The sequence below is a fragment of the Oncorhynchus mykiss genome, chromosome 13 (assembly GCF_013265735.2).
Source record: "Oncorhynchus mykiss isolate Arlee chromosome 13, USDA_OmykA_1.1, whole genome shotgun sequence".
In the NCBI taxonomy this organism is placed as follows: Eukaryota; Metazoa; Chordata; class Actinopteri; order Salmoniformes; family Salmonidae; genus Oncorhynchus; species Oncorhynchus mykiss.
Window position 1 is genome coordinate 45,181,849 of NC_048577.1, and position 16,614 is coordinate 45,198,462.

Genomic DNA, 16,614 nt, shown 5'->3' on the forward strand with positions numbered 1-16,614 from the left:
AACTACACGGCAGGACCTGGTCAATGACCTGAAGAGAGCTGGGACCACAGTCTCAAAGAAAACCTTTAGTAACACACTACGCCGTCATGGATTAAAATCCTGCAGTGCACGCAAGGTCCCCCTGCTCAAGCCAGCGCATGTCCAGGCCCGTCTGAAGTTTGCCAATGACCATCTGGATGACCCAGAGGAGGAATGGGAGAAGGTCATGTGGTCTGATGAGACAAAAATAGAGCTTTTTGGTCTAAACTCCACTCGCCGTGTTTGGAGGAAGAAGAGGATGAGTACAACCCCAAGAACACCATCCCAACCGTGAAGCATGGAGGTGGAAACATCATTCTTTGGGGATGCTTTTCTGCAAAGGGGACAGGACGACTGCACCGTATTGAGGGGAGGATGGATGGGGCCATGTATCGTGAGATCTTGGCCAACAACCTTCTTCCCTGAGTAAGAGCATTGAAGATGGGTCGTGACTGGGTCTTCCAGAATGACAACAACCCGAAACACACAGCCAGGGCAAATAAGGAGTGGCTCCGTAAGAAGCATCTCAAGGTCCTGGAATAGGCCAAAATCCCTGCTGCAGTATGTGCAAACCTGGTCAAGAACTACAGGAAACGTATGATCTCTGTAATTGCAAACAAAGGTTTCTGTACCAAATATTAAGCTCTGCTTTTCTGATGTATAAAATACTTATGTCATGCAATAAAATGCAAATTAATTACTTCAAAATCATACAATGTGATTTTCTGGATTTTGTTTTAGATTCCGTCTCTCACAGTTGAAGTGTACCTATGATAAAAATGGCAGACCTCTACATGCTTTGTAAGTAAGATAACCTGCAAAATCAGCAGTGTATCAAATACTTGTTCTCCCCACTGTATATAGCCTATTTGACTCAGTCATATATATGACATATCTATAGCCTATTTGACTCAGTCATATATATGACATATCTATAGCCTATTTGACTCAGTCATATATATGACATATCTATAGCCTATCTGACTCAGTCATATGTATGACATATATATAGCCTATTTGACTCAGTCATATATATGACATATCTATAGCCTATTTGACTCAGTCATATATATGACATATCTATAGCCTATTTGACTCAGTCATATATATGACATATCTATAGCCTATCTGACTCAGTCATATGTATGACATATATATAGCCTATTTGACTCAGTCATATATATGACATATCTATAGCCTATTTGACTCAGTCATATATATGACATATCTATAGCCTATTTGACTCAGTCATATATATGACATATATATATTACAGAATGTAAAAATTTGCTGAAATCTAAAGTTTTTTTTGTTACACTTCTCAAAATGCACTAAATTGGTGCAATGACCCAGCAATACATTAATTGATGGGAACACAGTCCCAACCGTCACTGTACATATGTTTAGGGTTATAGTCGAAGTATGAGAGCTCTGTCTGCCCACTCAACACAAATAACCCCATCCAGAAACCAACAACGTGTCTCCGTCTCTCCACAGGGCAGGGAGTCTACATGACAGAGCATGTGAAGCCGCAACACTCCTTCAGAAGGGTGAGACCAGTTTTGGTGACGAAGGGAGTGGACGAAGTCTGCTGGGCTTTGGAGGTCATCCTTCGGTCCTCTGTGACATCTGGGGAAAAAAGAGACATCATTATCATCAGCATTGTTAATGTTGTTATCATATTTTAACTTGGTTCATTCAATGCATCTTGGACTAACTGCACAAAAGGAAGCTTCATATTTGAGCCTTGACTAACAGCACTATGGTAACACATTTGCACATACCTTTTTTCTTTGAGGTCTTTGAGAATTTAGACTGCAAGAAATCTGCCATTTCTTTGTCCTCCTCTCTCTCCCTGTTGAAGGAGATTTAGTGGTATGAGCACAGTTAACAAAGGGTAAAATCTTCCTATATCTTTCACAGCCCCTGTTGCCATAAAACACAGTCATACATAGGCATGCACACACACACACACACACACACACACACACACACACACACACACACACACACACACACACACACACACACACACACACACACACACACACACACAAAATAAACAAATAACCAACCAAACAACTGGATAGAGACAGAGGCATAAAAGAACACCTCTGACATTTGTTCATATGTATGGATGGTGTGAATTCACCTTAACAATGCATCATTTTCTCTTCATGATTTTCTACTGTCAACATCACTTTACTGTAAATTATTAAGTATCTGCTTCCCACGTACACCCACCTTTCTGAGAGCTGTCAAAAGTGTCACTCAGACTTGTAGTCAGAGAAGCAGGGATGCCTGACATGCAAGATAGCTAATTTAGCGCTGTAAACAAATGCAATGTGGAAGGGGCTTGCTTCCTTTGTGTGACTCACTGTCATTTACACTAAATATACACTGAGCAACACACAACGCTCAGCCCAGCCTCTAGAGAGAATACAATACTCTATAAACCACAGAAGTGAAAAATACCCTTTTAAATCCACCTCAACAGATCGATCGCGTGGGTTTAATTCACATTGACAGCGGCATGGAAGAATGTTCCCCAACTGGCTCAGTTACAGTATGGCTCAGAGGTGACAATGACTGTGTCACCAATATTAATAGTCACTAGATGCTACTTCGGCAACATGGATAGTTACGGTAGCCCTTGCCTTTAAGAACATGGCCCAACCCTCCTTGCCTTTAAGAACATGATGGCCCAACCCTGCTTGCCTTTAAGATCATGGCAGCACTCACCTGAGCCTCTCAAACTCCACGTCATCCACCAGGAAGTCCCTGGTCTCTACCAGCTTGTGGATCTGCTGCAGCAACTCCTCCTCCCTCTGCCGGTCCTCGTTGGATTTGTCTGTGTCTGGAGTCATACAGACAGTATAGTCATGGAGTGATCATACAGCAGTCACAGACAGTTCATATAGTAATCATAGATGTTAGGAATCATTAAGCATTGATACAGCTCCAGTTCAAGATTAAGACCCAGGCAAATGAATCTTAGGCTGATGGATCTGTAACCACCAGATGACTGTGCATGGTGTTCCTGTTATAATACTGAGAAAGTGGCGTGGATAGCATTACCACTGGATCTAACCTACCAAATGTGAGATAAACCAGAGAGAGGCTGGGGCTGAAACATTGAAATGATAAGCTGAGATAATGAGGACGTTGTGCTCCAAATCTTCTGCTTGTCTGTCCTGCAAATCTTTTATTATTAGTTTTCCTAGAGCACTAGCTGGACCATAAGCCCTTTTGATGCAGATATTTCCTCATTTTCTGGCACAGCGAGTGTGTGCTCTCTATAATGTGAATTGAACACCTCACCTCACACAGAGAGAGAGTCACCTCACATAAAAAATATGCCATCTAGAAACCAAAAGGGTTTGAAGAAACCTTTTTGGTTCCAGATAGAACCCTTTTGGTCACAGGTATAATAACCCTTTTGTGTTCCATGTAGAACCTTTTCCACAGAGGGTTCTACTTGGAAATCAAAACGGTTATACCTGGAACCAAAAAGGGTTCTCTTAATTAAGGGAACAGTCAAATAACCTTTTTGGAACACTTTTTTCTAAGAGTGTATGGTAGCATACCTGAAACAGACACCAGCTTCTGAAGTTCTTTTTTCAGCCGTGTGATTTCCTTGCAAAGCTGAATGTCGTCCATCCTGAGGGAAAAAAATTTAGGAATCTATTTCATTCTCAATCATAAACCACATTGATATACTTCAAAGGCAATCTTTCTTCACAGCCGTTTAGTATGACCCAGAGGAAGAGAAACCAGGACTAGGTGAGAATCGGATCCTGTCACGTATTGACTGTCAATACAGTCGCTGTTCTTCTCCCTGTACTACACTTAGTCTGACACTCAGGAATCGATCCTAATTGCTCTTATTGACAGAACAATTGAAGCCCATACAGAATGCTTCAATACAGAGGACGGAGAGATTGTAGTCTTAAAGATACAATGATGCTGGCTCCAGTGTTGAGTGGTCTCTCTGAAGACACTGTGGCTTGCATGTATAACCCCACACTAGGGTTAACACTTAAGGACAGACAGTCACTACAGTCAGACAGATCCTGCTGGGCAGTAATAAGGGTTGTGACATAGAGGACCTTCTGATGTGATCACCCTTCCCCTGGGACCACAATGTGCCAGAGAACCCTGCAGGTGTCCGGTCTACTGAGGCATAACTTTCCTAAAGCTCTCAGCTTCTGCAATAACTCCTCTATTAGAACGTGGTCAATATAACAACAGCGAATTATAGCGATTAAAACATAATTGCTGCCGACTGAAAAAACTGCCTGACAGGCAGAGCTAGGAGACTGGGAGAGATACTCTAGATGAGTGTAGAGATAATTACTTGTATTTAAAAATACCATTTTGTGACTCCACAAGCGATTCGAACACAGTACATTTAAATGGACAAATGCATAGTAGAATGTAACGCTATAGAATTTAAGCGATTTCCCATTTCAGATTGGTAAACATAGACATGATAGCAATAACCATATTAGCCTATCCTACAGACAGAAACCACTTCAGTGGAAATGGCGAACTAAATTAACTTTCTCCTCTTCCCAGGTGGACTGAAATTATTGTTGGCTGAGGGTTTATTAGCTGAATTAACTCGGATGCCACAGGGCCTCTGAGAATGAGTCACTCCCCATCTATCGGAGCTGCAGCTGCATCATATCTCATTTCACTAATTGACTCAGGTAGGGAGGTTTAAGTAAACAATACTGGTCAGACACTGAGGCTCTGGATAACTGGGCTTTTCCGTCAGACAATAAGAGGAAAATGAACTCCTAGATAAACATGCCCCAAGCCCTATAAACACAGGAAATGTGTTATTATTTTCAAGCCACTTCATAGGAGTGACCAATACAGTACCTGCATCACAGCTTATTTGCATGGAAATGGTGTACGTGCTTTAATATGGATTCCCTTTGTGTTGCCCTGTCATTGTGTCTGAAGCTGCATCCCGACATTACACGTTCACAATAAAGCACCTCGTGGTGCCTACAGCATTAAAGAATACACACTGAACTGCATACACCTAATGCACTGCATGCAAATGAGAGTTCTCATTTAATTCCATAAGTAAACCATGTCATGTTGTTCGTTTTTAATTTCACTTCCACCTAAGTAGATAAGGAAACAAGCTAATTTACACATCAGAAACCTAACAGTAATTACCTTTCCACATGAACAAAGGTATTATGCTATCACTGTTCAGTTTCTCTCTGTTAGAGCTGTGGTCAGCCTTGAAAAGACCTTGAGCTCTGCAGCGACTGGCGTCAATATACTCCTGTCCCTGGAGATGAAAGACGAGGAATCACAGATACAGTAAGAAGTGAGAAAAGCTCTCTGTGCCGCTGTGCTCATCTACTTAATGGTGAGTGGAAGTGCGGTTGTTTACCAGGCCAATAGTGATTATTGTTAGTGTAAAGCAGGGTTAGTGTTCAGTAATCATACTGATTCTCACAGAAATCCCATAGGATGTTTTACTTCGAGGGTTTCTTATATGTAAGCTCCAACCCAGAAAGTTAAGGTCTTGAGGAGGAACAGTGAGAATGTAGGCTAATGTACGCATCGGTGCACATCTCCCCAGCAACTGGACCTCCCCATACCAAGCATCATTATCCTTTCTCTGTGTCTCTCCCCTCTTTCCCCTGCACGTCACAATAATGAAGAAGAAACATTACAGCCAAGGGGATCGGAAAGAGAGGAGTATAAAACCGTTTGTTCTTAGAACAAAGTCCATGTGCAGTGTTGAGACAAGTGTACGAGCTGAGCGGGTAGACTAATAGGACAGCAGGCTGCTGTCCTCTACACAGTATTCGCCTTCATGCACAATCGCTAGATGCTGTCATATGTGGAGCGTCACCAAGTCCGAGGGGATCAACTCTAATGAGCCCTGTGAAAACCTGCTACAGTTCAACCACAACCCATTCCACAAGGAGCCAGGGCATGGATGTTATGTGTGACTGAAAAGGCCCAACATGTGTATCCTGTTCTTCTACCTCATACTAGAGGGCTTTGATAAATCACCAAAAGAGTCAGAAACTGAGTGTTGGTGTGATTGGATAGTTATTTAAAAAATGCTCACATGTATCTTAGTTCTGATTCCCTCCGTACTAGAACATCACGTATCCGCTCGATTCTGAAAAGCTCCCCTTCAATGTGATCTATAGTGATGGTGGAGTCCGCCATTGAGACAATGTCTTCCTCTGCTGGAAGGGAAACAAGAAAACAAAGATACACTGTATTTAAAAAAGTATGTGTACACCCCTTCAAATGAGTGGATTAGGATATTTCAGCCACACCCACTGCTGACAGGTGTATAAAATCGAGCACACAGCCATACAATCTCCATAGACAAACATTGGCAGTAGAATGGCCCATACTGAAGAGCTCAGTGACTTACAACGTGGCACCGTCATAGGATGCAACTTTTCCAACAAGTCAGTTCGTCAAATTTCTGCCCTGCTAGAGCTGCTCCAGTCAACCTCAAGTGCTGTTATTGTGAAGTGGAAACGTCTAGGAGCAACAACGCCTCAGCCGCGAAGTGGTAGACCACACAGGCTCACAGAACAGGACCGGCGAGTGCTGAAGCTCATAACGCGCAGAAATCGTCTGTCCTCGGTTGCAGCACTCACTACCGAGTTCCAAACTGCCTCTGGAAGCAACGTCAGCACAATAACTGTTTGTTGGGATCTTCATGATATGGGATTTCATGGCTGAGCAGCCGCACACAAGCCTAAGATCACCATGCGTAATGCCAAGCATCGGCTGGAGTGGTGTAAAGCTCGCTGCCATTGGACTCTGGAGCAGTGGAAACGAGTTCTCGGAAGTGATGAATCACACTTCACCATCTGGCAGTCTGACGGACAAAACTGGGTTTGGCGGATGCCAGGAGAACGCTACCTGCTCCAATGCATAGTTCCAACTGTAAACTTTGGTGGAGGAGGAATAATGTGTCTGTGGCTGATTTTCATGGTTCAGCTAAGCCCCTAAGTTCCAGTGAAGGGAAATCTTAATGCTACAGCATACAATGACATTATCAATGATTCTGTGCTTTCAACTTTATGGCAACAGTTTGGGGAAGGCCCTTTCCTGTTTCAGCACAAAGCGATGTCCATACAGAAATGGTTTGTTGAGGTGTGGAAGAACTTGACTGGCCTACACAGAGCCCTGACCTCAACCCCATCAAACAGGCCTAATCGGCCAAAAATCAGTGCTCGACCTCACTAATGCCCTTGTGGCTGAATGGAAGCAAGTCCCTGCAACAGTGTTCCAACATCTAGTGGAAAGCCTTGCCAGAAGAGTGGAGGCTGTTATAGCAGCAAAGGAGGACCAACTCCATATTAATGAGATGGAATGGAATGAGATGTTCGACCAGCAGGTGTCCACATACTTTTGGTCATTTAGTGTATTAGCAAGTTATTCTACTGCTACATTGACATAGTACTGTGCATCAGCACAAAAATGGGAACAAATGACTGCTTATTCTGCTCGCGCCACCTATCCTAGCACAACATGATCGTGTCATAGAAGTTTAATTTGTCACATGCCCAAGTACAGTGAAATGCTTAACTTGCAAACCCTACCCAACAGTGAAGTATTCAATATCAAAATAGTATAACTAAGAAAAAACTAAAACAAAACATGAGAAAAAATAAATAAGCTATATACAGGGTCAGTGCCAGCACCAAATGTACAATGTACAGGGATACTGGAGTATTGAGTTGGATATGTACATGTAGGCAGAGATTATGAGAAAGTGACTGGTACCAGGATAAATAATAATAACAACAACAATAGTAAAAAGTATGGCAGCAACATAAGTGGTGAGTGGGTGTGTGCATGGTGGTGAGTGTGTGTCTTCAGCCTGCCTTAATTACAGCATGTGTGCAGCACGCTTCCTGGATTTCCTCCCCCAGTGGGACAGCATGGAGGGAACGTGCCTTTCTGAGTGGCACACTACCAGGCTGGGCAGAGACTCAGTGGTGCTGAGATTGGGATGGCATGACGGCAGCTCTCGCTGAACAGTTGACTTCAGGATATTGATACATGCCTGAGTTTCATGAACAATGAGAAATAATCTCAGACAATGAGAAAGAAGACAGAATCAGTGACAATTAAAGTAGGAAAGAGATGCTGAGCACCCATGAACTAATACATTTCTAGAATCTATAATGAACTGGTTAAGGTCATCAGTTGAGTAGACTCATGCAGTCTCATTAACATTTCCTAATTTGGCAGTGGTGCCTCGGAGGGGGCCGGTCTGTTTCATTGGTCATAGTCTATGAAGCGCTGTGATTGCTATCCGTGAGGAGATCCTAGTTTACCAAGATGATATGACACACTGAATATAATCATCTCCATTATAGTCATCTCAACCTGCAGTGGCATAGAACTGTCAAACACTATACATATGTAAACAACGCATACACTGTCAAACACTATACATATGTAAACAACGCATACACTGTCAAACACTATACATATATAAACAACGCATACACTGTCAAACACTATACATATATAAACAACGCATACACTGTCAAACACTATACATACGTAAACAACGCATACACTGTCAAACACTATACATACGTAAACAACGCATACACTGTCAAACACTATACATACGTAAACAACGCATACACTGTCAAACACTATACATACGTAAACAATGCATACACTGTCAAACACTATACATACGTAAACAACGCATACACTGTCAAACACTATACATACGTAAACAACGCATACACTGTCAAACACTATACATACGTAAACAACGCATACACTGTCAAACACTATACATATATAAACAACGCATACACTGTCAAACACTATACATACGTAAACAACGCATACACTGTCAAACACTATACATACGTAAACAACGCATACACTGTCAAACACTATACATATATAAACAACGCATACACTGTCAAACACTATACATATATAAACAACGCATACACTGTCAAACACTATACATACGTAAACAACGCATACACTGTCAAACACTATACATACGTAAACAACGCATACACTGTCAAACACTATACATATATAAACAACGCATACACTGTCAAACACTATACATATATAAACAACGCATACACTGTCAAACACTATACATATATAAACAACGCATACACTGTCAAACACTATACATATATAAACAACGCATACACTGTCAAACACTATACATATATAAACAACGCATACACTGTCAAACACTATACATATATAAACAACGCATACACTGTCAAACACTATACATATATAAACAACGCATACACTAACTGGTGCATGAACGTATATTGGGCAACTAAAACAATATATCATTTGGAATTAGGACTAGTTTACAATAACTGATAATCATGTAGATTCCTCTTCATTTGGTCTAGAAATGTTCCATCCTACAACAGAGGATGGGTTGGATAATTGGAATAAACCATCCATTGCTCAGTGTAAAGCTCTACAGACTTGCGCTACACTGGCTGGGGATGAGTGAAAGAATTGAATATGATGGCGAGGGGAATTTGAGGCAAATGACAAATGACTCGGATCTCAGTTTTGGATTAAAAGGCTGAGATGTCCTTCTTTAGTCTATTGTTACAGAGGGGCTTTTCTGATCCAATGCTATTGTGTTCTTAGTTAACATTAGTTTAATGAGACAACTCAGGACACCTCCCATAGTGAACTGCCCTGAAGAGTCAACAACTCCCTCTGACCTCCAGGCGCCCAGGTAGACTCCTCACCACTATGTAATCCTGCAATCCACTGAAAGCCCAGTAATGCATCATTGCTGTTCATCCTGCAGCCTCCTCACAGATCAGTTATGACTCCTCCAACAGTGCTGCAATTGGCTCTTAATTACTTCACCTTGTCAGAAAAGACAACATTAGGTGAAAACAGAGGCCAAGTCACCAGGGATAACAAGGCTAATGCCATCTAACACACACATTTCATCATTTACGTTTTAGCAGCTCCTGCTAGTTTTTTTCCCCAATGGATCTTCACTAATTACGCATTTTGAAGAAATCCTCAGTTCAAGATTGACGTCTGTGTTTTAATCGTGGGTTGCCTGCTGTGTGTGCCTTTCCCCGGAGGCAATATTCTGCCCCTATTGTGAAAATTGCTCCTCACAATTGGATTTCAAAATGTCATTTTGGATTACCAGAGCTTTACCAGGGCTCTGTGTGTGGCTGGCTATACTCCGTTCCTGTTCACCTTTTTAGAGACTCATCACTGTCTCTCCCTGTGTCGCCTGTGAAGAGTCACAGCTAGAGGCAAAGGTGAGTCACATCCTCACACTGCACCTGTACAGACAGAGTAACACAATGAGTCAGAACAGCAGTTTCACGTCTTCTTTTAGGATACCAGTCCACTCTACTGAGCCCCTCTGCATACCGAAAACACTAAGAGGAAGTAAAACAAAGACTTCCTCAACCTCAGTTCAAACACTCTGAATTTCCATCATTTTGCCTACTAATTCCAAGCAAAGTCGCTCTTTAGTTCGCCTTGCTGCCCCCAGCCTTCAGATGTCATTTTAAAGTGTACTCCCTGCCTCCTGCACGCTCTGTTCTATGCCTTGTTGCACCAAGTTCTCTTTTCAGAAAATAATTCTCACTCTCAGATCGAATCGATCTATCTATCTGTCTTCCCGTTATGGCTTTCACTCCTAAATGCAGTAACAGTATCCATGGTCTATGTTCATGTAATGATTCTACTAGTACAGAAGAAGAAAACAGACATTACACAAGAATATCAGATCACTACTCCATTCCCACTCACCAATGAGTGTCATTAACCCAGTCAAGTGTTTCATTTTATGATCAGCACATGGACCAGAGTAACATTTTGAGCCTTATAGCCATTAAGAATATGACAACAATTGCATCTCATCTGAATTACTGCAAGTATTCAATGTATAGATGGAGCTCATTTCGAGTATCAAATATAATCTTCATAAAGTCTCCAAATCACAAAACATATTGGATTTTTGTACAGAAAATAGACTTAAACGTTAAGATTTCAGCACCATGTTCTATCAAACTCAATTTATCCTCATGCAAAACAAACTCACAGTAGAATAGATAAAAAGGCAGCCCGCATATATACAACTTTCTATGCTATGTACTGTATATAATTAAGCATTTTGCAAAGGCTCACCCTTCTTATCAGCTTTTCCATCCAATTTGCTTCGTTCCAAAGACCCATATTGTTTGGAGGATTTTCGCTCCTTTTCCATTTCTTCGGTTTGAACGACTTCAGGCTTGATAATGATAAATCAGTAGCAGATAAATACCCTTAGCCTACTTTAGCCTATTTGAAAATGTAATTACACGGCGCAGCCTATTTATTTACGTGGCCATAAGGAAACACCATCACCACGTGGAGAATACATGTTGAACGTCGGCTATGTATTTGCAGAATACAGTGTGATTTCAGCACCACGGACACAGCTCGAGTCAAATGACTGAAGTTGAACGTGAAGCGCCACCTTGTGACTTGCAAAGGTAAGGTTAGGAGGGGATCAATATTCCCCCACCTCAAAAAAATGAAAGAATGAATAACATTCACATGTGATATCAGCTTCCATCATTCATTTTCCATGCCGGATTGAGTTTATGCTGGAGCTGACATGATTTCATCCTGCAGGGCCCTTGAGGACTGACTGGTGAGGAGGGAGCAGATGCTGCTGCTGTATTGGAAGCCTCATCTGTGTTCACTGAATGGGGCTGTCAGCCAGCTCTGTCTGGCCTGGAGAGAATGGGCTGGTAGCAGGTGCTGCCTCTGGCCAGTAGGTGGAAGCACTCCAAGCCCAGGGCAACATCACTTACCCTATAAACTGATCCAGCAGCTGTGTACACACAGGGACTTCAGACTAAAGTCATCAGTAGAGAGCAGTATACTATAGGTCTACAGTGCACAGACAGATAAAAATAGAAAAGAGTTCAGTCAATTTCATGAGGTGACAATTCACCTCTCTGGCTGATACGGTCAGGATAGTGCGTGAGTAAGTCAACAGTATGAGGTGGACGTGAACAGAAGGACCACCGTCCGGCACCTGCTCAGGCTGACAGCTCCTTTTCACTCAACTGACTGTTCTCCACAGTCATGAGTCATGACAGACAAGGCCAAATACAAAGATTCAAGAGGAGTTCCACATACTGCTGACCTTTGCTTTGTTACATTAAGAGGCGTATTGATATTGACACAAGAGGCATTGGGTTTCCTGCTTGTGTTCTTCAAAAACACTACAAGACATTTTCTGATGTTTGACACTATGCTGTTGTGAGGTATTGACATATACTGTCCACTGCATTGACTTACAATGTATCAATAAATATACTATAAACATCAGATAAACAAAATGTATTGTAATGCCAGTCATCAATATTTGAGAATGTCTTCAAGGCACAATAATACTAAGATTTTTATTGATTTACTACTAGTCATTGGACATGTATATCAACCACAGTCCCCTGCCCACACCTAATTCTTCTCCGTTATTTGCTTTCCAGAGTTTCTTGATAACTTATGCAAATGACAGTTTATCATCACTCTGCATTCACAGTGGATCTATCTCCAGTGCAATAGTGAGGCTTGCAGTCCATGTGTTTAGTTTAACTGAAGAATGCTAAACGCCTTCTGGGCAGGTGGGGAATGCTAGAGCATTAGCACTAAATGAATAAAGCTGCAGTAAAGAGAATTAAAAAGCAATACTGGGTTTTCAATTAAACCAGCCTGCCACAGATTCACTTAGCAGTTTGTGGAGCAGCAAGAAGGCAGACTAAATGAAGAGTGACATGTCCGTAAGTAGTGGTGGAATCCTCCAGGAGGAGAATTGATACTGTCATCCTTCCATTATGTTGCATATTGTTCCTTAGGTCTAAAGATTTATACTCCAACCCATGTTATTATTGCTCGTCATCCTCCATGGCTTTCTCCAGCCAGTCGGTCTCCTGCTCCGACTCTGATTCGCTCACTTCACTGGTGTCAGCAGCGAGGAGGCGGGAGTAGTTGATCCTGCGTTGGGGTGGGACTTGCCACTGGAGCAGGGGTAGAAACAGGCACCACAGGAGCAGCATCACCGCTACCCCTCTGAATAGCACAGATACCCCAAACATGTGGACAACAAACCCCCCGGCCATGTTGCCCAGCCCTGCCCCCAGGTCCAGAGAGAGGGCCTGGTAGACCCTCCTCACGCTCCTCTCTGTGCCCGGCGTGGTCACGTCCTCGTACTGCACTTGCACTGCCCACCAGAGGGCGCCACTGCTGAAGCAGCTCAGCACCTGGACAGGTATTGCAGCCCATGGGCCCCACAGGAAGGAGTAATAGAGGCACTGCAGGGCCAGGCATGCCGTCCCCACCAGCAGCACCCTGCCTGGGCTCAGGAGCTTCGACACCCGACCACTCAGCAGAGGGAAGGCGGCCCGGGAGAGCAACGCTACGGCTAAAGAAAGGCCCATGTGCAGCTCGCTGCTCCCATGGTCCTGCATCAGTAAGTCATCCACCGCAGACCCCGCCAGCCCCATTAGGAAGGCAGGGGCAGCACACAGCAGGGCACGGAGGTCCCCTCGCACAAGCTGTAAAGCTTTGAAGAGCCCAGTGGAGCGACTACGCTTCTTGTTTAGGTAGAGGGGCAGGAAGGCCACCACAGGCACGGCCAGGGTTGTCACAGCTGCAGAGGAGTAGAAGTGGACAGCTCCCCTGGGTGTGTGTGAGCCAATGAGGCAGTCCAGGTGGCTCACCAGCAGTCCTGCACCACTCACCCCACACACAGCCCCAAGCAACCCCCACACTCCTGTACTACTATAGCGATCAGACCCATCCACAAAATCCAAATACTCATAGAGACCATCGTCCACGGTCCATTCCAGAGGGGCGGCCATCAGCTCCCATATCGACACCACGATGAGGAGCATGAAGAAGAGCTGGTGCTGGACGTCCATAACTTTGAGGTTGCCCAGGAACTCTAAGCGGGCCTCATCCGTCTCCCTCTGCTTCTCCTTTTCTGCTGACCTGCTAACCCTCCTCACTGTGGGCAAAGTATTGGAGGCACCGTGGTGGGACTCGTAAGACATTTCCCTTCCCTCCTTTACTGTGGTTGGCCACAGATACATTCACGTGTGACCACTGAGAAGTCACATTGTTGGAATGTTGCAGCTGAAGTGTGTAGGTTGTGGCTTTGCTCATTGAAACAGCGGAAGACACAGTGTCAATGGTTGTCTCTGTAGGTGAAGATTCATGTGTTGCTGACTGGGACACAATGGTAGTGTGGGTGGTAGACATTACACTGCCAACAACACGCACACAGTCACTCAGCTCTTCAGTGGAGCTCACACTGAGGTGAGAGCTGTTGCAGTGACTGGTCAGCGTCTCGATGCCTGTGGATGGGATAAGCAGGAGGAGGATGAGGGCTGCCCCTGCTGAACAGACCAGAGACCTTGTAATCACTGCCCTCCTCTTGTTGTAGTGTTTGCACACATCAACAACAGTCACCCACGAAGCAGAGCAAGGGGAACCACTACTTCAAGGTCTCAGAGCAAGTGACGTCACCGATTGAAACGCTATTTAGCGCGCACCGCTAACTAAGCTAGCCGTTTCACATCCGCTACACCAGCCAAGTGAACTCACTGTCTCACAGACTATCTTCATACAGAGCACGCACTGTGAATAATTATAAATAATATGTATAGAAATCCTTATAAACATATTTCAAACAGTAGCTAACATGTACATTTACTATTTGGTTAATGTTTGAATACCTGGTAAATAATGCAATATACACTGCTCAAACAAATAAAGGGAACACTTAAACAACACAATGTAACTCCAAGTCAATCACACTTCTGTGAAATCAAACTGTCCACTTAGGAAGCAACACTGATTGACAATAAATTTCACATGCTGTTGTGCAAATGGAATAGACAACAGGTGGAAATTATAGGCAATTAGCAAGAAACCCCCAATAAAGGAGTGGTTCTGCAGTTGGTGACCACAGACCACTTCTCAGTTCCTATGCTTCCTGGCTCATGTTTTGGTCACTTTTGAATGCTGGCGGTGCTTTCACTCTAGTGTCTAGTGATAGCATGAGACAGAGTCTACAACCCACACAAGTGGCTCAGGTAGTGCAGCTCATCCAGGATGGCACATCAATGCGAGCTGTGGCAAGAAGGTTTGCTGTGTCTGTCAGCGTAGTGTCCAGAGCATGGAGGCGCTACCAGGAGACAGGCCAGTACATCAGGAGACGTGGAAGAGGCCGTAGGAGGGCAACAACCCAGCAGCAGGACCGCTACCTCTGCCTTTGTGCAAGGAGGAGCAGGAGGAGCACTGCCAGTGCCCTACAAAATGACCTCCAGCAGGCCACAAATGTGCATGTGTCTGCTCAAACGGTCAGAAACAGACTCGACGTCCCGACGTCCACAGGTGGGGGTTGTGCTTACAGCCCAACACCGTGCAGGACGTTTGGCATTTGCCAGAGAACACCAAGATTGGCAAATTCGCCACTGGCGCCCTGTGCTCTTCACAGATGAAAGCAGGTTCACACTGAGCACATGTGACAGACGTGACAGTGTCTGGAGACGCCGTGGAGAACGTTCTGCTGCCTGCAACATCCTCCAGCATGACCGGTTTGGCGGTGGGTCAGTCATGGTGTGGGGTGGCATTTCTTTGGGGGCCCGCACAGCCTTCCATGTGCTCGCCAGAGGTAGCCTGACTGCCATTAGGTACCGAGATGAGATCCTCAGACCCCTTGTGAGACCATATGCTGGTGCGGTTGGCCCTGGGTTCCTCCTAAAGCAAGACAATGCTAGACCTCATGTGGCTGGAGTGTGTCAGCAGTTCCTGCAAGAGGAAGGCATTGATGCTATGGACTGGCCCGCCCGTTCCCCAGACCTGAATCCAATTGAGCACATCTGGGACATCATGTCTCGCTCCATCCACAGACTGTCCAGGAGTTGGCGGATGCTTTAGTCCAGGTCTGGGGGGAGATCCCTCAGGAGACCATCCGCCACCTCATCAGGAGCATGCCCAGGCGTTGTAGGGAGGTCATACAGGCACGTGGAGGCCACACACACTACTGAGCCTCATTTTGACTTGTTTTAAGGACATTACATCAAAGTTGGATCAGCCTGTAGTGTGGTTTTCCACTTTAATTTTGAGTGTGACTCCAAATCCAGACCTCCATGGGTTGATAGATTTGATTTCCATTGATACTTTTTGTGTGATTTTGTTGTCAGCACATTCAACTATGTAAAGAAAAAAGTATTCAATAAGAATATTTCATTCATTCAGATCTAGGATGTGTTATTTTAGTGTTACCTTTATTTGTTGAGCAGTGTAGCTTAAAATCAAGAATAGGTAAATAGCAATCATATTTAACATTGAGGATGTAATCATATTTGTTTTTATTTAACTAATGAATGCCTATATTCAAAGAATTACTGAAATCACTGAAAATAAAGATATAATGTATGTGCCCCCGAACAAACCTACAATAAAAAACTGTAAGCTAATTCAATAGAGCCAAAAACAACCACTAACATCAGTAGGCTACAATGGTTAACC

At 43.8% G+C, this 16,614-nt stretch overlaps 2 protein-coding genes across 2 annotated transcripts; both read right to left on the bottom strand.

Moving 5' to 3' along the window:
- Window positions 1-811: 811 nt before the first annotated feature.
- zgc:171844 (uncharacterized protein LOC100151763 homolog) lies at window positions 812-11,467 on the bottom strand. Its single transcript, XM_021558217.2, has 6 exons — window positions 11,212-11,467; window positions 6,125-6,248; window positions 3,606-3,679; window positions 2,761-2,875; window positions 1,803-1,873; window positions 812-1,647 (listed from the first exon to the last, which is right to left on the bottom strand). Exons 1-6 carry the CDS (start codon window positions 11,288-11,290, stop codon window positions 1,526-1,528), a joined length of 585 nt encoding a protein of 194 aa, XP_021413892.2. The 5' UTR covers window positions 11,291-11,467; the 3' UTR covers window positions 812-1,525.
- A 1,395-nt stretch (window positions 11,468-12,862) lies between these two features.
- Window positions 12,863-14,129, bottom strand: LOC110485191 (major facilitator superfamily domain-containing protein 6-like). The gene has a single exon (XM_036939757.1). It carries the CDS (start codon window positions 14,127-14,129, stop codon window positions 12,963-12,965), a length of 1,167 nt encoding a protein of 388 aa, XP_036795652.1. The 3' UTR covers window positions 12,863-12,962.
- Between the last annotated feature and the right edge of the window lie 2,485 nt (window positions 14,130-16,614).

Coding starts and splice junctions, on each gene's coding strand:
- zgc:171844 (XM_021558217.2), bottom strand. CDS start 11,290: ATGGAAAAGGAGCGAAAATCCTCCAAACAATATGGGTCTTTGGAACGA. Junction 6,249..11,211: donor TGGAAAAGCTGATAAGAAGG/GTGAGCCTTTGC, acceptor TTTCCCTTCCAG/CAGAGGAAGACATTGTCTCA. Junction 1,648..1,802: donor AAAGACCTCAAAGAAAAAAG/GTATGTGCAAAT, acceptor TTTTTTCCCCAG/ATGTCACAGAGGACCGAAGG.
- LOC110485191 (XM_036939757.1), bottom strand. CDS start 14,129: ATGTCTTACGAGTCCCACCACGGTGCCTCCAATACTTTGCCCACAGTG.